The 20,137-nt window shown below is 44.0% G+C and overlaps 1 protein-coding gene across 1 annotated transcript; it reads right to left on the reverse strand.

Annotated features, from left to right (window-relative positions):
• Positions 1-19,578, reverse strand: GCDH (glutaryl-CoA dehydrogenase). Its single transcript, XM_077261963.1, has 12 exons — positions 19,446-19,578; positions 15,803-15,912; positions 15,148-15,183; positions 12,376-12,516; positions 12,232-12,294; positions 11,992-12,162; positions 8,358-8,487; positions 7,970-8,186; positions 3,112-3,215; positions 2,082-2,207; positions 1,656-1,816; positions 1-1,555 (listed from the first exon to the last, which is right to left on the reverse strand). The coding sequence occupies exons 2-12, from the start codon at positions 15,900-15,902 to the stop codon at positions 1,482-1,484; spliced, it is 1,323 nt and encodes a 440-aa protein (XP_077118078.1). The 5' UTR covers positions 15,903-15,912; positions 19,446-19,578; the 3' UTR covers positions 1-1,481.
• Positions 19,579-20,137: the final 559 nt, after the last annotated feature.

Below are 20,137 nucleotides of genomic sequence, written 5' to 3' on the forward strand. Positions count from 1 at the left end.
TTAAGATTTTTATTTGCAAAGTAAGATTTTATTAGGAGACCTTGCACAGTACATTCATTTTTGTTTTTAAATCTGTGTTGGCAATCCTAAAGAATTTTTCTTGAATTAACGGTATATATTTTGGGTTCATTTTTGCAATTAGGTTTCATTAAAAATGTGACAGTTTAGCTTTTACAGGGCTGTATGTGTCAGTTGGAGAAGTGGTGACTGGGAGCCGTGGGGACCACAAGGATCCACACTGGGAGCCGTGGGGACCACAAGGATCCACACCGGGAGCCTTGCAGACCATAAGGATCCACACCGGGAACCATGGGGACCACAAGGATCTGTCTTAGGTCCAATTCTTTTTAATCTCCTTGTTATTGACATTGTGGATGGGATAGAGAGTAAAGTTGCAGTTGTTACCGATGACACCAAACTTTATAGGATAAAAACTGAGCGAGATTGTATAATATTACAGAATGATCTGAATAAGATGTCCGCATGGCAAACATATGGCAGATAATAATGTAGAGTAATTTACCACAGTCAGAGTAATCCTATTGTTGCATATGCAATAAGTGGAAATATACTTGAGACTACAGAACAGGAGGAGGACGGGGAATTCGGATTACAATGAGCTAAGCAGCAATACTCAATGTCAGGCAGCAGCTGCAAAAGCAAGCAAAATTTTAGGGTGTATAAAAAGAGCTAAAATCCTGTGATCCCAATTATTAGCCCTCTATAAATCACTTGTAGGGCTACATCTAGAATATGGGATGCATGATGTTGGGAAGTTAAGAGTCAGTTTAAAAGATGGCAACTAGATTATTACAAGGGATGGAGGCTTCCAATATAATGAGAGGTTGTTAAAGTTGGACTTTTCTATTCTCTTGAGCCCCTAAAAGTTGATTTATGACCACAACAAAATTTGAGCAGAAGCCATAAATCTTAGAAAAGGCTATAAGAGCTAGGAGCTATAAACCCTGACCTCAGAAGGAGCCGTCTGACAGGTTCTCATTCTGCGTGAAGTTTTGTAAATGCTAAACCATCCAAAATATTTAATGAAACCCAATTACAAAAATTATACATAACCCAGAATACATGCAGATAATTAAAAACAAATAAAATTGCCACCAAATATACTGAAAACAGAAACGTTCTATTATACAATAAACCCAGAAAATACATCATTGTGATTTGTAGATGAAGCAGTCGTGTTATAAAACTGATGACAACATCATGTCCAAGTCCACATATCCGGATGTGTCCAAGCCTACGAGCACCTCGTCGGACATAGATGTATGGGCTGGATAGCTGGGGATGCTCTCAGGTGGCCTCAATATGTGATATGGATCATGTCATGACCGACAAACCAGATGTCAAGTAGTAATCAGCCACCAGAAATGTCTTATTTTTCCATCACAAGTGTGGCATCGGATGCAATAGAATCGGGGACCCATTCAGTAACCGTTGCCGCATCACATAGTGGTGGAGTCGGACTATTTATTAACAGTGAAGGCCTGTAAGCCGGTGATCGCTCGGCCCAGGATCAGAGCGTGGACATCGTGAGTACCTGCATCCAAGCAAAATACTTAGTAACATCGGCCATGGAGTACTTCTTGTCACCTAGAATGGCGTTAATAGTGCAATTTGCTACCCTGCTACATGCATACCTTCATACGTGTTTACAGCCTCCAGGTTCATGACGTGCCGGATTACGTGGTATTCATCAGACACCCCGTTTCCTCCCAGCATATCTCGGGCTTGACGGGCGACATCCAGAGCTTTTCCGCATGAATTCCTCTTCAGCAAAGAGATCATTTCTGGAGTAGCTCTACAAATATGTGACAAGGAGAAGAATTTGTACTACATAACCTCATAGTTATAACGCGATCCCTGGGCAGTCTGGTGGTGCCCGAACTTAACTCTATTACTGGTGTCAGATGAAACACGGATCCTGACAAAGAATAAACTGGAAATATACTCATTGCTTAGATTAAGAACGGGGATGGGGCGATTTTTGAGACGCAACTGCACCCCTAGTTCATCAAGTTTAAAGCCTCAACGCTTTTGAAAAGATTGAACCACAACCTACTTACTTGTCTTCATCCTTTAGGCGCCCCAACTGCAGACATGCCTGCAGCCCGATGGTGATTTCCGTCAGCATATCAGCCATCTTCTTTTGTATCAGCTGGTTTCTGGCAAGTGGCACACCAAACTGAATCCTGTGAGAGCAGGAATGAAACTGATTATTTAGAGCACAAGTCACTCTATGTGTCGTACATCTAACTCACTGTCAGCAACTAATAGAATGGTATTTAACAGGAAGAAATGCAAGATTCTATATGTGGGCAAGAAAAACGAAAATTACATCTACAGAATGGGAGGAATAGAACTAAGCAACAGCAAGTGTGAAAAAGACTTGGGTATACTAATAGATCACAGAGTGCACATGAGTCAACAGTGTGATGCAGCAGCAAAAAGGCAAACAGCTCTGGGATGGCGAGATCACATTAAGTAATTATCACCCTCCACGCCTCATCTGGGATACTGTGTCCAGTTCTGGGCACCACATTCTAAAACAGACATCGAAAAACTGAAGCAAATTTGGAGAAGAGCTACAAGGATGGCGAGGGAACTGTAAAGTATGTCCTACGAAGAATGGTTAAAGGATCTGGGAAAGTTTAGCTTGCATACAAGAAGGCTAAGAGAATTAGTAGCTGTCTACAAATATCTGAAGGGCTGTCACATTGGATAGGGATCATCATTATTCTCATTTGCACATGGAAACACGAGAAGCAATGGGATGAAACTGAAAGGGAGAAGATACAGATTAGATATTAGAAAAAAGTTTTTGACAGTGAGGGTGATCAATGAGCGGAACAGGCTGCCACAAGAGGTGGCGAGTTCACCTTCAATGGAAGTCTTCAAACACAGGCTGGACAGACATCTGTCTGAGATGGTTTAGTGAATCCGGCATTGAGCAGGTGGTTGGACCAGATGACCCAGGAGGTCCCTTCCACTAACATTCTATGATTATTTTGGTGGCTCCATCCACTGGTTCATGCACCTACATCGAAAATATCACATGTACCAGGTACATTCTCAGCACCACAACACATTACATACCTATCCAATGTATACTGCCGTGCTGTATGGAAGCAAAACTCGGCTGCACCCAGTGCACCCCAAGATATTCCATAGCGGGCATTGTTCAGACAACCAAAAGGACCCTACAAAAGACATACGGTAATTAAATAACATGTTTTATACGTGCTTTATGGAGAAATAGAAGATAAAGAAGAGGATATATGAAGTAATAGGAGGAGATATAGGGAGGATATATGGAGTAATAGGAGGAGATATAGGAGGATATATGGAGTAATAGGAGGAGATATAGGAGGATATATGGAGTAATAGGAGGAGATATAGGGGGATATATGGAGTAATAGGAGGAGATATAGGAGGATATATGGGGTAATAGGGGGAGATATAGGAGGATATATGGGGTAATAGGAGTAGATATAGGAGGATATATGGAGTAATAGGAGGAGATATAGGGAGGATATATGGGGTAATAGGGGGAGATATAGGAGGATATATGGGGTAATAGTAGTAGATATAGGAGGATATATGGAGTAATAGGAGGAGATATAGGGAGGATATATGGAGTAATAGGAGGAGATATAGGAGGATATATGGAGTAATAGGGGGGGATATAGGGGGATATATGGAGTAATAGGAGGAGATATAGGGAGGATATATGGGGTAATAGGAGGAGATATAGGAGGATATATGGAGTAATAGGAGGAGATATAGGGGGATATATGGAGTAATAGGAGGAGATATAGGGAGGATATATGGGGTAATAGGAGGAGATGTAGGAGGATATATGGAGTAATAGGAGGATATATAGGAGGATATATGGAGTAATAGGAGGAGATATAGGAGGATATATGGAGTAATAGGAGGAGATATAGGAGGATATATGGAGTAATAGGAGGAGATATAGGGGGATATATGGAGTAATAGGAGGAGATATAGGGAGGATATATGGGGTAATAGGAGGAGATGTAGGAGGATATATGGAGTAATAGGAGGAGATATAGGGGGGATATATGGGGTAATAGGAGGAGATATAGGGAGGATATATGGAGTAATAGGGGGAGATGTAGGAGGATATATGGAGTAATAGGAGGAGATATAGGGAGGATATATGGAGTAATAGGAGGAGATATAGGGGGGATATATGGAGTAATAGGAGGAGATATAGGGGGGATATATGGAGTAATAGGAGGAGATATAGGGAGGATATATGGAGTAATAGGGGGAGATATAGGGAGGATATATGGAGTAATAGGAGGAGATATAGGGAGGATATATGGAGTAATAGGAGGAGATATAGGAGGATATATGGGGTAATAGGAGGAGATATTGGGGGATATATGGGGTAATAGGAGGAGATATAGGGAGGATATATGGAGTAATAGGAGGAGATATAGGGAGGATATATGGAGTAATAGGAGGAGATATAGGGAGGATATATGGAGTAATAGGGGGAGATATAGGGAGGATATATGGAGTAATAGGAGGAGATATAGGGAGGATATATGGAGTAATAGGAGGAGATATAGGAGGATATATGGGGTAATAGGAGGAGATATTGGGGGATATATGGGGTAATAGGAGGAGATATAGGGAGGATATATGGAGTAATAGGAGGAGATATAGGGAGGATATATGGAGTAATAGGAGGAGATATAGGGAGGATATATGGAGTAATAGGAGGAGATATAGGGGGATATATGGAGTAATAGGGGGAGATATAGGGAGGATATATGGAGTAATAGGGGGAGATATAGGGAGGATATATGGAATAATAGGAGGAGATATAGGGGGATATATGGAGTAATAGGAGGAGATATAGGAGGATATATGGAGTAATAGGAGATATAGGGGGATATATGGAGTAATAGGAGGAGATATAGGAGGATATATGGAGTAATAGGAGGAGATATAGGAGGATATATGGAGTAATAGGAGGAGATATAGGGGGATATATGGAGTAATAGGAGGAGATATAGGGGGATATATGGAGTAATAGGAGGAGATATAGGAGGATATATGGAGTAATAGGAGGAGATATAGGGGGATATATGGAGTAATAGAAGGAGATATATGGGGGATATATGGGGTAATAGGAGGAGATATAGGGAGGATATATGGAGTAATAGGAGGAGATATAGGAAGGATATATGGAGTAATAGAAGGAGATATAGGGGGATATATGGAGTAATAGGAGGAGATATAGGAGGATATATGGAGTAATAGGAGGAGATATAGGAGGATATATGGAGTAATAGGAGGAGATATAGGGGGATATATGAAGTAATAGGAGGAGATATAGGGAGGATATATGGAGTAATAGAAGGAGATATATGGGGGATATATGGGGTAATAGGAGGAGATATAGGGAGGATATATGGAGCAATAGGAGGAGATATAGGAAGGATATATGGAGTAATAGGAGGAGATATAGGGAGGATATATGGAGTAATAGGAGGAGATATAGGGAGGATATATGGAGTAATAGGAGGAGATATAGGGGGATATATGAAGTAATAGGAGGAGATATAGGAGGATATATGGGGTAATAGGAGGAGATATAGGGGGATATATGGAGTAATAGAAGGAGATATATGGGGGATATATGGGGTAAAAGGAGGAGATAGGGAGGATATATGGAGTAATAGGAGGAGATATAGGAAGGATATATGGAGTAATAGGAGGAGATATAGGGAGGATATATGGAGTAATAGAAGGAGATATATGGGGGATATATGGGGTAATAGGAGGAGATATAGGGAGGATATATGGAGTAATAGGAGGAGATATAGGAAGGATATATGGAGTAATAGAAGGAGATATAGGGGGATATATGGAGTAATAGGAGGAGATATAGGAGGATATATGGAGTAATAGGAGGAGATATAGGAGGATATATGGAGTAATAGGAGGAGATATAGGGGGATATATGAAGTAATAGGAGGAGATATAGGGAGGATATATGGAGTAATAGAAGGAGATATATGGGGGATATATGGGGTAATAGGAGGAGATATAGGGAGGATATATGGAGCAATAGGAGGAGATATAGGAAGGATATATGGAGTAATAGGAGGAGATATAGGGAGGATAAATGGAGTAATAGGAGGAGATATAGGGGGGATATATGGAGTAATAGTAGGAGATATAGGAGGATATATGGAGTAATAGGAGGAGATATAGGGAGGATATATGGAGTAATAGGAGGAGATAGAGGGGGGATATATGGAGTAATAGGAGGAGATATAGGAGGATATATGGAGTAATAGGAGGAGATATAGGGAGGATATATGGAGTAATAGGAGGAGATATAGGGAGGATATATGGGGTAATAGGGGAGATATAGGGAGGATATATGGAGTAATAGGAGGAGATATAGGAGGATATATGGGGTAATAGGAGGAGATATAGGGGGGATATATGGAGTAATAGGAGGAGATATAGGGGGATATATGGAGTAATAGGAGGAGATATAGGGGGATATATGGAGTAATAGGAGGAGATATAGGAGGATATATGGAGTAATAGGAGGAGATATGGAGTAATAGGAGGAGATATAGGAAGGATATATGGAGTAATAGGAGGAGATATAGGGGGACATATGGAGTAATAGGAGGAGATATAGGGGGATATATGGAGTAATAGGAGGAGATATAGGAGGATATATGGAGTAATAGGAGGAGATATAGGGGGATATATGGAGTAATAGGAGGAGATATAGGAGGATATATGGAGTAATAGGAGGAGATATAGGAAGGATATATGGGGTAATAGGGGGAGATATAGGGAGGATATATGGTGTAATAGGAGGAGATATAGGAAGGATATATGGAGTAATAGGAGGAGATATAGGAGGATATATGGAGTAATAGGAGGAGATATAGGAAGGATATATGGAGTAATAGGAGGAGATATAGGAAGGATATATGGAGTAATAGGAGGAGATATAGGGGGACATATGGAGTAATAGGAGGAGATATAGGAGGATATATGGAGTAATAGGAGGAGATATAGGAGGATATATGGAGTAATAGGAGGAGATATAGGGGGATATATGGAGTAATAGGAGGAGATATAGGAGGATATATGGAGTAATAGGAGGAGATATAGGAAGGATATATGGGGTAATAGGGGGAGATATAGGGAGGATATATGGTGTAATAGGAGGAGATATAGGGAGGATATATGGAGTAATAGGAAGAGATGTAGGAGGATATATGGAGTAATAGGAGGAGATATAGGGAGGATATATGGAGTAATAGGAGGAGATATAGGGAGGATATATGGAGTAATAGGAGGAGATATAGGAGGATATATGGAGTAATAGGATGAGATATAGGGAGGATATATGGAGTAATAGGGGGAGATATAGGGAGGATATATGGAGTAATAGGAGGAGATATAGGGAGGATATATGGAGTAATAGGAGGAGATATAGGGAGGATATATGGAGTAATAGGAGGAGATATAGGGAGGATATATGGAGTAATAGGAGGAGATATAGGGGGATATATGGAGTAATAGGGGGAGATATAGGGAGGACATATGGAGTAATAGGAGATATAGGGGGGATATATGGAGTAATAGGAGGAGATATAGGGGGGGATATATGGAGTAATAGGAGGAGATATAGGGGGATATATGGAGTAATAGGAGGAGATATAGGGAGGACATATGGAGTAATAGGAGATATAGGGGGATATATGGAGTAATAGGGGGAGATATAGGGAGGATATATGGAGTAATAGGAGGAGATATAGGAGGATATATGGAGTAATAGGAGGAGATATAGGAGGATATATGGAGTAATAGGAGGAGATATAGGGAGGATATATGGAGTCATAGGAAGAAATACAAGGAGGAAGTACAGATAATATCTCACCCCCATGCCAGACACATTAGGCAGGAGATTTTCCTCTGGAATTTCAACATCTTCCATTAAGATCATTCCAGTCGCAGATGCCCGCAGTGAGAATTTTCCCTCTATTTTCGGGGTGGACAGCCCTTTCGTTCCCCTTTCTATAAGAAAACCTCGGACTTTGCCATCTTCACACACAGCCCAAACCACACATAAGTCAGCGACGGGAGAGTTTGTGATCCTATGCAAACAACAGTCATCATGGAATATTACATACGAGGACACTACTAATCCCATACCATGTGTGATCACTAATGGTTTACATGTGCTATGATTTTTACTGGTGATCTCTACAGTGTCCTCCTTACCAGCAGTGGCTAGAGAACATTAGATTGTGAAGCAGGAATCTTACCAGGTCTTGGATCCATTTAGTGTGTATGTTTTGCTGGTTGGATTGTATCGAGCCCTGGTCTCCATCCCACCAGGGTCACTGCCGTGGTTTGGTTCTGTGAGACCGAAACATCCCAGCAACTCTCCTCTCGCTGCAATGAGAATGTCACTTTTTTAATGGTTGTAAAAGGAACACAGACGCGACTGCCCAAGACGGCATCCACCAATGGCACAGACACAACCAAACCATGAAAGACACCTACAGCGCAGACACTCCTACACCATAAAAGACACCTACAGCGCAGACACTCCTACCCCATAAAAGACACCTACAGCGCAGACACTCCTACACCATAAAAGACACCTACAGCGCAGACACTCCTACACCATAAAAGACACCTACAGCGCAGACACTCCTACACCATAAATGACACCTACAGCGCAGACAGTCCTACACCATAAAAGACACCTACAGCGCAGACACTCCTACCCCATAAAAGACACCTACAGCGCAGACACTCCTACACCATAAAAGACACCTACAGCGCAGACACTCCTACACCATAAAAGACACCTACAGCGCAGACACTCCTACACCATAAAAGACACCTACAGCGCAGACACTCCTACACCATAAATGACACCTACAGCGCAGACACTCCTACACCATAAAAGACACCTACAGCGCAGACACTCCGACACAATAAAAGACACCTACAGCGCAGACACTCCTACACCATAAAAGACACCTACAGCGCAGACACTCCTACACCATAAAAGACACCTACAGCGCACACTCCTACACCATAAATGACACCTACAGCGCAGACACTCCTACACCATAAATGACACCTACAGCGCAGACACTCCTACACCATAAAAGACACCTACAGCGCAGACACTCCGACACCATAAAAGACACCTACAGCGCAGACACTCCTACACCATAAAAGACACCTACAGCGCAGACACTCCTACACCATAAAAGACACCTACAGCGCAGACACTCCTACACCATAAAAGACACCTACAGCGCAGACACTCCTACACCATAAAAGACACCTACAGCGCAGACACTCCTACACCATAAATGACACCTACAGCGCAGACAGTCCTACACCATAAAAGACACCTACAGCGCAGACACTCCTACCCCATAAAAGACACCTACAGCGCAGACACTCCTACACCATAAAAGACACCTACAGCGCAGACACTCCTACACCATAAAAGACACCTACAGCGCAGACACTCCTACACCATAAAAGACACCTACAGCGCAGACACTCCTACACCATAAATGACACCTACAGCGCAGACACTCCTACACCATAAAAGACACCTACAGCGCAGACACTCCGACACAATAAAAGACACCTACAGCGCAGACACTCCTACACCATAAAAGACACCTACAGCGCAGACACTCCTACACCATAAAAGACACCTACAGCGCAGACACTCCTACACCATAAAAGACACCTACAGCGCAGACACTCCTACACCATAAAAGACACCTACAGCGCAGACACTCCTACACCATAAAAGACACCTACAGCGCAGACACTCCTACACCATAAATGACACCTACAGCGCAGACAGTCCTACACCATAAAAGACACCTACAGCGCAGACACTCCTACCCCATAAAAGACACCTACAGCGCAGACACTCCTACACCATAAAAGACACCTACCTACAGCGCAGACACTCCTACACCATAAAAGACACCTACAGCGCAGACACTCCTACACCATAAAAGACACCTACAGCGCAGACACTCCTACACCATAAATGACACCTACAGCGCAGACACTCCTACACCATAAAAGACACCTACAGCGCAGACACTCCGACACAATAAAAGACACCTACAGCGCAGACACTCCTACACCATAAAAGACACCTACAGCGCAGACACTCCTACACCATAAAAGACACCTACAGCGCACACTCCTACACCATAAATGACACCTACAGCGCAGACACTCCTACACCATAAATGACACCTACAGCGCAGACACTCCTACACCATAAAAGACACCTACAGCGCAGACACTCCGACACAATAAAAGACACCTACAGCGCAGACACTCCTACACCATAAAAGACACCTACAGCGCAGACACTCCTACACCATAAAAGACACCTACAGCGCAGACACTCCTACACCATAAAAGACACCTACAGCGCAGACACTCCTACACCATAAAGACACCTACAGCGCAGACACTCCTACACCATAAAAGACACCTACAGCGCAGACACTCCTACACCATAAATGACACCTACAGCGCAGACAAACCTACACCATAAATGACACCCACAGCGCAGACACTCCTACACCATAAAAGACACCTACAGCACAGACACTCCTACACCATAAATGACACCCACAGTGCAGACACTCCTACACCATAAAAGACACCTACAGCACAGACACTCCTACACCATAAAAGACACCTACAGCGCAGACACTCCTACACCATAAAAGACACCTACAGCGCAGACACTCCTACACCATAAATGACACCCACAGCGCAGACACTCCTACACCATAAAAGACACCTACAGCACAGACACTCCTACACCATAAATGACACCCACAGCGCAGACACTCCTACACCATAAAAGACACCTACAGCGCAGACACTCCTACACCATAAATGACACCTACAGCGCAGACAAACCTACACAATAAAAGACACCTACAGCGCAGACACTCCTACACCATAAAAGACACCTACAGCGCAGACACTCCTACACCATAAAAGACACCTACAGCGCAGACACTCCTACACCATAAAAGACACCTACAGCGCAGACACTCCTACACCATAAAAGACACCTACAGCGCAGACACTCCTACACCATAAATGACACCCACAGCGCAGACACTCCTACACCATAAAAGACACCTACAGCACAGACACTCCTACACCATAAAAGACACCTACAGCACAGACACTCCTACACCATAAAAGACACCTACAGCGCAGACACTCCTACACCATAAAAGACACCTACAGCGCAGACACTCCTACACCATAAATGACACCCACAGCGCAGACACTCCTACACCATAAAAGACACCTACAGCACAGACACTCCTACACCATAAAAAACACCTACAGCGCAGACACTCCTACACCATAAAAGACACCTACAGCGCAGACACTCCTACACCATAAAAGACACCTACAGCGCAGACACTCCTACACCATAAAAGACACCTACAGCGCAGACACTCCTACACCATAAAAGACACCTACAGCGCAGACACTACTACACCATAAAAGACACCCACAGCGCAGACACTACTACACCATAAAAGACACCTACAGCGCAGACACTCCTACACCATAAAAGACACCTACAGCGCATATGCTTCCAGCAGGTGGCGCTATAGACTTCAAGTTCTCTTCCTCTCTGAAGAGGCAATTTGCATATTAAATCTCCCAGAGGCGCATTGCACGGCGAATAAGCCTCCTTACCTTGGCATGCCAGAGTCGGTATGTCACACTCCACAAAGAGAAAAGTTACCCCTTAGACCTACAGCACAGACACTACTACAGTCGAGCACATAAATAAATTACACAGCAGTAGCCATCCGCACCGCAGGGACCACTGCGACACTGGGCCTCACACACCATTACCTAATCTAGGAAGATACTTTTGCTTCTGCTCCTCAGTCCCATATGCATAGATCGGATGCATCACCAGCGAGGACTGGACGCTCATCACGGAGCGATAGCTGCTGTCCACCCGCTCCACTTCTCTTGCCAGCAGCCCGTACGCTACATACGAGGTCCCGGCACAGCCATAACCTGGAGGGAGCATTGAGCAATGGTGAATCGTATCATATGATTATGTAAACACAATGCGTGATCCATTACCTTTAATAGTAGATCCCAGGACACCCAGTTCTCCCATCTCCGACATAATCTCCCGGTCAAACACTACAAAGAGAACCAAGGTGGAGTTACATGGAGGGAAAAGACGTCACATAGGGAGAGAGGATCAGTACCTATCACTGCTACCTTCCTGCCGGTTCGCCATCAGGATCCGCGGCATGAGTCTCTCCTGACAGTAAGATCGGAAGCTGTCCCGTATCATGATCTCATCCTCCGTCAGCTGCGAGTCCAGACAGAGGGCATCGCGCCAGTCAAACTGCGCCCGGGCTGCAGTACAGAACACATACACATGGGCATCACTGACACCAAAGAGTTCAAATATTACTAATATGATAAAAAAAATTCAGCAACTTTCTAATATACGGTACACAAGGTTCAGGAGTTCAGGTTCAGGCCCTAGCCACACAAGGACCAGGGGTTCAGGATCAGGCCCTGGCCACACAAGGACCAGGGGTTCAGGATCAGGCCCTGATCACACAAGGACCAGGGGTTCAGGTTCTGGCTACACAAGGACCAGGGGTTCAGGTTCTGCCTACACAAGGACCAGGGGTTCAGGTTCTGGCTACACAAGGACCAGGGGTTCAGGTTCTGCCTACACAAGGACCAGGGGTTCAGGTTCTGCCTACACAAGGACCAGGGGTTCAGGTTCTGGCCCTGATCACACAAGGACCAGGGGTTCAGGTTCTGGCTACACAAGGACCAGGGGTTCAGGTTCTGCCTACACAAGGACCAGGGGTTCAGGTTCTGGCTACACAAGGACCAGGGGTTCAGGTTCTGCCTACACAAGGACCAGGGGCTCAGGTTCTGCCTACACAAGGACCAGGGGTTCAGGTTCTGCCTACACAAGGACCAGGGGTTCAGGTTCTGCCTACACAAGGACCAGGGGTTCAGGTTCTGGCTACACAAGGACCAGGGGTTCAGGTTCTGCCTACACAAGGACCAGGGGTTCAGGTTCTGCCTACACAAGGACCAGGGGTTCAGGTTCAGGCCCTGGCCCCCCAAGGACCAGGGATCCAAACTGATTTACAACTACTCAGGATACAAGGACGAGGGGTACTTGCATCATGGTGTACATGTGCGGGGCTATTCAGGCACCTCCCTCTTAGGGAGGGTGCCTTTTATACAAGATGCTTCCCAGCTACTGGCTGGGAGCATTTTCCAACCACACGCGCTGCCCCTTTAAGAGCAGGGGGAGCACACATTAGTTGTGCCATCGGGAAGTCTGTGGGAGACGTGTCGAGAGACGGCGGGGGTGATTGCGCAGCCTCGAGTATATCAGCGTCCCTGCATGGACGGAGAAGGGGAACCATGCAGCGGAGCTGGCATTAGCGTTACAAACAGTTAGAGTTAACAGTTGGGAGTAGCCCACAGTGGGAGAGGCTAGTGTAAGGGACAGGACAGTGACCATTTCCTGCTGGGATATTACATAGGGCCTGGGGTACATACATAGTGAGCGGGTCACCCTATATGAAAATAGATCGAAGAGAAGGTTTAACGTGATCCTGAGCATAAGTGACAAAGAGAGACAAAGTGACCTCCGGGGATGATTACATGCGGCCTGCACGGGCGTAAGGCCCCCACAGCACAAGGCCACACATTCAGCCATGACCTCTACTTTCATGTAACGTGCCGGGGCGCAGGAGACAAGCACCTTACCCCGCAGCTACAGCCCCGCACCTCATTACACATCTGACTTTCACGGTCTGTTTACAGACTGATTTGTGCACCTGAATTTAATGTTCTCATATAAGCCCGGAGCAGTCATCTCCAGAGAGCCATATCCAGTTCCAAAATCAGGATCTGTATACAGACCATGAAATTGAGACTTTACTATCATTTAAAATAATTTTTGACCCGAAAACCCGACAAATTGGCAACATGTTTCAAGGGTAAGTACACTTTTATGTAACTTTTCAGAATAAGCAATCTTGTGTGCGTCCATTACAAATAACCCTATTTCTGGACGTTATTATGACTTGTATCCTGCATTTTCATCAATTTTCCCCTCTGCGGGTTCTATCTGCTTAATTTATTGACTCTGAACTACAGGGAGGAGACCAGAGGCTATAATCTCTAGCATAAAAAGCACCGCAAAAAAAGCAACAGCACCATGGAGGCGATTATACAGTAGTACTGTGCAGTGTAGATATGAATCCAGCATGGAGGCGATTATACAGCAGTACTGAGCAGTGTAGATGTGAATCCAGCATGGAGGCAAATATACAGCAGTACTGAGCACGGTAAACGTGAGCTCAGTATGGAGCAGTATAAATGTGAATCCTGCTCTGGGGAGGTGATGGAAAAAACTTGTTAGAAAGTTTAGCACATCCCTGTGTCTGCCTCTGCTTGTTTCTTCTCCTTGCTCTTACCTATACAGTTTAATAGGACATGTAACCCGACACCTTACTGTGCTGGCAGTCATGAGCAAGATGACGATAAGCTGACAAGTTCAGATGGCAGAAAGGAAGGGGAGAAGTGGCTCAAAAGTGGAGAAAGAGGCAAAATTCTCTGACAAGATATATTACAGAGAGTCTTATATTCACCTGAACTATTGATTCAGGCAAAGTTTGGTTAAAGCACAGTTCCCAATGAAGTCTTTATTGCTGGATAGACTTTCACTAAACAAATTATGCGGAGCTGAGCAAAAAGGACCACGTCAGAGCCCTATGGTCCTTCTCCTACGTGGAGAAAACGAGGGGTGATAACATGAGGAAAAGCTCCTGTAAACCCCATAACACCACTGAACGGATATACAACGGGACTGAATGCAGGACATTAGTGGGTTAGGATATTTCTTGCTACTCTCACCTGCAGCTCCAGCTCCTCCCTCTCCCTACTTAGAAGCGGGGAGTACAATGCCAAAGGTTTACATTATATATAAATACAAGATAAACTTACACTTCGCAGATCTCTGATCTTTCTGTTTCTTGGTGTCTGGAAAATGGAATAAACGCTGAAGGTAAGTTGCATGTTACAGCATGAGGAGAAACACAACTGCGGAGGAGGATTGCATCCAACCTCTGCGACCCGAGAACTCCACTGATGGAGCGCAGTCGCCTCAATCCTGACACAGGGGTGAGAGCGAGCGGGCACGGAGGAACTTCGATCTGTGTAATTTTTCGGAGCAGAAACTCAGTTGTTGAAAAGTTTTGACATTTTTACCGAGTTTCCACACCGAAAACTCTGTCTGCAAATAGTCACACATGCTGCCAAAACACAGACGAGTCGCCGACTACCACCATCTAGCACTACTATGGGCTTACTATACTCTTCTGCCACCTTGTGGACAAAAGAGCAGCAAGCAGGCGTAACTACACTTCACTTCCTTGTGGTTACACGATCTCTGCTTGTGTAAGTGAATAGAAACATTATTTGCATCCACAAATGATCCTATACAATAAAAAAACAAGCAGTGATCTGGGTAATGGTTGGAAATTGAAGCGCACAGTAAATTAGTAGGTTGCAGGATGATATAATGATAGGATATCCAAATCCTAATACCCTGACAGTCTGATAGACCAGATCCTGAGGACTCCGGATTAGAGGAGATTACCTATGTGCGTGGCCGCGGTGCCCTGTGTCCTGGCCGCGGTGATGCCAAAGCTTCGAGTCACGGCTCTGAGCAGACGAAGGGGGCTGCCAGTCAGCGACATGATGACCACCCTGAAAATAACACACACAAATGTCAGAAACTGCATGTCGTGCATGGACAGAAAAAAAAAATATAAAGCTGCAAAAAAACAATAAAAATTATATAATTACAGACCAAAAGTTTTGGACACACCTTCTCATTTTTCTGTATTTTCATGACTATGAAAATTGTACATTCACACTGAAGGCATCAAAACTATGAATTAACACATGTGGAATTATATACTTAACAAAAAAGTGTGAAACAACTGAAATTATGTCTTATATTCTAGGTTCTTCAAAGTAGCCACCTTTTGCTTTGATGACTGCTTTGCACACTCTTGGCATTCTCTTGGTGAGCTTCAAGAGGTAGTCACCGGGAATGGTCTTCCAACAATCTTGAAGGAGTTCCCAGAGATGCTTAGCACTTGTTGGCCCTTTTGCCTTCACTCTGCGGTCCAGCTCACCCCAAACCATCTCGATTGGGTTCAGGTCTGGTGACTGTGGAGGCCAGGTCATCTGGCGTAGCACCCCATCACTCTCCTTCTTGGTCAAATAGCCTTTACACAGCCTGGAGGTGTGTTTGGGGTCATTGTCCTGTTGAAAAATAAATGATGGTCCAACTAAACGCAAACCAGATGGAATAGCATGCCGCTGCAAGATGCTGTGGTAGCCATGCTGGTTCAGTATGCCTTCAATTTTGAATAAATCCCCAACAGTGTCACCAGCAAAGCACCCCCACACCATCACACCTCCTCCTCCATGCTTCACGGTGGGAACCAGGCATGTAGTGTCCATCCGTTCACCTTTTCTGCGTCGCACAAAGACACGGTGGTTGGAACCAAAGATCTCAAATTTGGACTCATCAGACCAAAGCACAGATTTCCACTGGTCTAATGTCCATTCCTTGTGTTCTTTAGCCCAAACAAGTCTCTTCTGCTTGCTGCCTGTCCTTAGCAGTGGTTTCCTAGCTGCTATTTTACCATGAAGGCCTGCTGCACAAAGTCTCCTCTTAACAGTTGTTGTAGAGATGTGTCTGCTGCTAGAACTCTGTGTGGCATTGACCTGGTCTCTAATCTGAGCTGCTGTTAAGCTGCGATTTCTGAGGCTGGTGACTCGGATAAACTTATCCTCAGAAGCAGAGGTGACTCTTGGTCTTCCTTTCCTGGGGCGGTCCTCATGTGAGCCAGTTTCTTTGTAGCGCTTGATGGTTTTTGCCACTGCACTTGGGGACACTTTCAAAGTTTTCCCAATTTTTCAGACTGACGGACCTTCATTTCGTAAAGTAATGATGGCCACTCGTTTTTCTTTACTTAGCTGCTTTTTTCTTGCCATAATACAAATTCTAACAGTCTATTCAGTAGGTCTATCAGCTGTGTATCCACCAGACTTCTGCTCAACACAACTGATTGTCCCAACCGCATTTATAAGGCAAGAAATCCCACTTATTAACCCTGACAGGGCACACCTGTGAAGTGAAAACCATTCCCGGTGACTACCTCTTGAAGCTCATCAAGAGAATGCCAAGAGTGTGCAAAGCAGTCATCAAAGCAAAAGGTGGCTACTTTGAGGAACCTAGAATATAAGACATAATTTCAGTTGTTTCACACTTTTTTGTTAAGTATATAATTCCACATGTGTTAATTCATAGTTTTGATGCCTTCAGTGTGAATGTACAATTTTCATAGTCATGAAAATACAGAAAAATCTTTAAATGAGAAGGTGTGTCCAAACTTTTGGTCTGTACTGTATATACATATATTTATTATATACACACATACATACACAGTTGTGTGAAAGAGTATGCGCCCCCTACTTGATTTCCTATTATTTTGCATGTTTGTCATAACTAAAATGTTTCAGATCACCAAACAAATGGCAGTTATAACTCTGCTTCCCAAAGTTGTGATAAACCTCAGTTAGTTTACTGTTTAAGGGAGTTGGGGGGGGGCAATCACTTTTTCACGCAGGACCCTGTAGGTTTGGATTTCTTTTTCCCTTAATAATAAAGACCTTCATTTATAAACTGCATTTTGTGATTCCTTGCGTTATCTTTTGTCTAATATTTACATTTGTTTGGTGATCTGAAACATTGAAGTGTCACAAACAAGCAAAAGAATAGGATATCATGAAGGGGGAAAATACTTTCACACAACTGTGTACAGGAAACAATTTCAGTAGATCAGAAAAGTGTTCAAATAAACAAAACCGACTACAGATCTGGAATATGCAGGTGTGAATAGGGCCTGTGTGCAGATTACTTTTTTTTTTTTTCAGGCAGCCAAAAACATCAGTATTTCATGATGAAAACACTTCCTAGATCGCTTTTCTCGGATTTTTTTTAGCGATTCTCCCAGCGTCTTTGTGGTATTTTATATACTACACTGTCCAGATATTTTTGTTTAAACTACATTAAACAATGATGAAACCGCTAATGTGTTTTTTTTTTTCTTTAGTATGACAAAAAAAAAAAAAGACACCCGGCCGTCTTTTGCTCCTTCCCATTGGCTCGTATTATGGGATATAGATTGTTTTCAGAGCAAAAAAACGCCTAAAGAACGGCTCGGTGATTTTTTTTTTTTTTTTTTGAGCAGCCAGGTTTCTTTGGAAACCTGAAGCGATTAAAAGTCGCTGAAAAGACTGGACGGGAGTAAAACATGTGGTCGTTATATAGAGATGCACACTGCGAACGCTTTTACAGGAGGTTTCGGAGAAGATGCACAAACCTTAAAGTGTGAACAGTCTCGTTTCTGAGCCTGTCCCTTTAATTAAAAAAAAAAAAAAGTAAGTGACTGACTGCAGTCTCCGCCAATGAGATGCATCACCCCGGGCCTCACCCCCTGATGTAGCCAATCAGCTGAGAGGAGAATTTATACTGACATAGCAGCTGGAGTCTCGGGATGTCAGTGACCACATGATGACATGCTGGGAGTTGTAGTGTCCTGATCCATAGTAACGGCACCTGTCATATTTGGCATATGGATGGTACTACAATTCCCAGCAGACACATACGGGGGTATAATCCCCAGTCTCGTTGTACCATGTGACACAAGCCTTGTCCCGTGTAATCATTACCGGCTGATTTTTTTTTTTCCTAACAAAAATCTGCAGAACTTTTTTTTTTTTTTTTTCTTCGACCTTTGTTCTTCTCTCCAGCAAGGGCCGGATTAAAGGTGCCATCACCATCCCTGTCCTTAAAGGGGCAGCACATTGTATGTTGTCCTATATAGTTAGGGTTATAGCAGGACACCACTGGCTGGGAGCTAAATTCACCTTCTTTGATGAACCCCCCCCCCAACAACAACAAAAACACACACAGAGCTGGTTAGAATGTTCTGCAGCGAAGATTATGCTGGGACTTATGGTACTCCCAGCAGTTCTTTTTTTATTACAGGTATTGTAAGTGTTCACTGGAAAGTGCAGGGTTAACACAACATACTTGTCAGCAAGGCCCAGAGTGTGAACCCAGAGCTCCCAACATGGTGGCACCGTGATATAAACTCTGAAAGCCCCCCAGGGTCGCCCCTCCGCCTGCCATGCACCCACACAAACACTACGACCCTCACCTTCCTCGGCTTCTCCTCTCTCTGGCAGCAGCTTATGAAACTGACAGCGCAGCAGCGCCACCTGGTGGACTGCTTGCATCGTCGCTGCTTAATGACGTCACTGACTGGCTGAAGACGCCATATTGAGTGTGGCGGGTACGTGACGAATGCGAATTTGCGAGAAGTGACGTGAAGGTTGTCATACAGGCAACTAAACCGAGATATCTCTAGATGTAAGGAAGAACACGAATGTAAAGAAAACGTATAGGCCATAACCAATCAGTGCGCGAAAAGGCAATCAGTGAAGGAGGTGCCAATAGGAACCAATCAAATTCCTGATTTTATATTCAAGCTGAACGTAGATCTATGAGAGGTGAAAGCTGATTGGCTGCTGTGGGTGAACTCTTTAAATGAAGTCTCCCTATTCCACATTTAACCCCTTCCCTCCTATGAAGGCCTAAACGAGGCGCTAAAGGAAAGCGTTATTATATTTGTGGAGATCTCCTTTAACCCCTTGTGGGATGAGTTTTTTTTTTTTTTTTTTAGCAACAGCATATATAGTTTATTAACAAACGCCAAACATTTTTGGAGGGTAGAAAATAGAATAAAATGGTGTTTTTTGGGGGGGTCTTTTGGGTGTTGACCATGTGGAATAAATATCACGTTACCTTTATTCTGCGGTGATGTGTGATGACAGCAATACCAACAACATC

The sequence above is a fragment of the Ranitomeya variabilis genome, chromosome 5 (genome assembly GCF_051348905.1).
Source record: "Ranitomeya variabilis isolate aRanVar5 chromosome 5, aRanVar5.hap1, whole genome shotgun sequence".
Lineage (NCBI taxonomy): Eukaryota > Metazoa > Chordata > Amphibia > Anura > Dendrobatidae > Ranitomeya > Ranitomeya variabilis.

Excerpts from the sequence above, each read along its gene's own strand:
- GCDH (XM_077261963.1), bottom strand. The coding sequence starts at position 15,902 with ATGTCGCTGACTGGCAGCCCCCTTCGTCTGCTCAGAGCCGTGACTCGA. Across the intron at positions 15,184-15,802 it reads CACCGCGGCCACGCACATAG|ACACCAAGAAACAGAAAGAT; the intron begins GTAATCTCCTCT and ends TCCATTTTCCAG. Across the intron at positions 12,163-12,231 it reads CCTGGGATCTACTATTAAAG|GTTATGGCTGTGCCGGGACC; the intron begins GTAATGGATCAC and ends TGCTCCCTCCAG.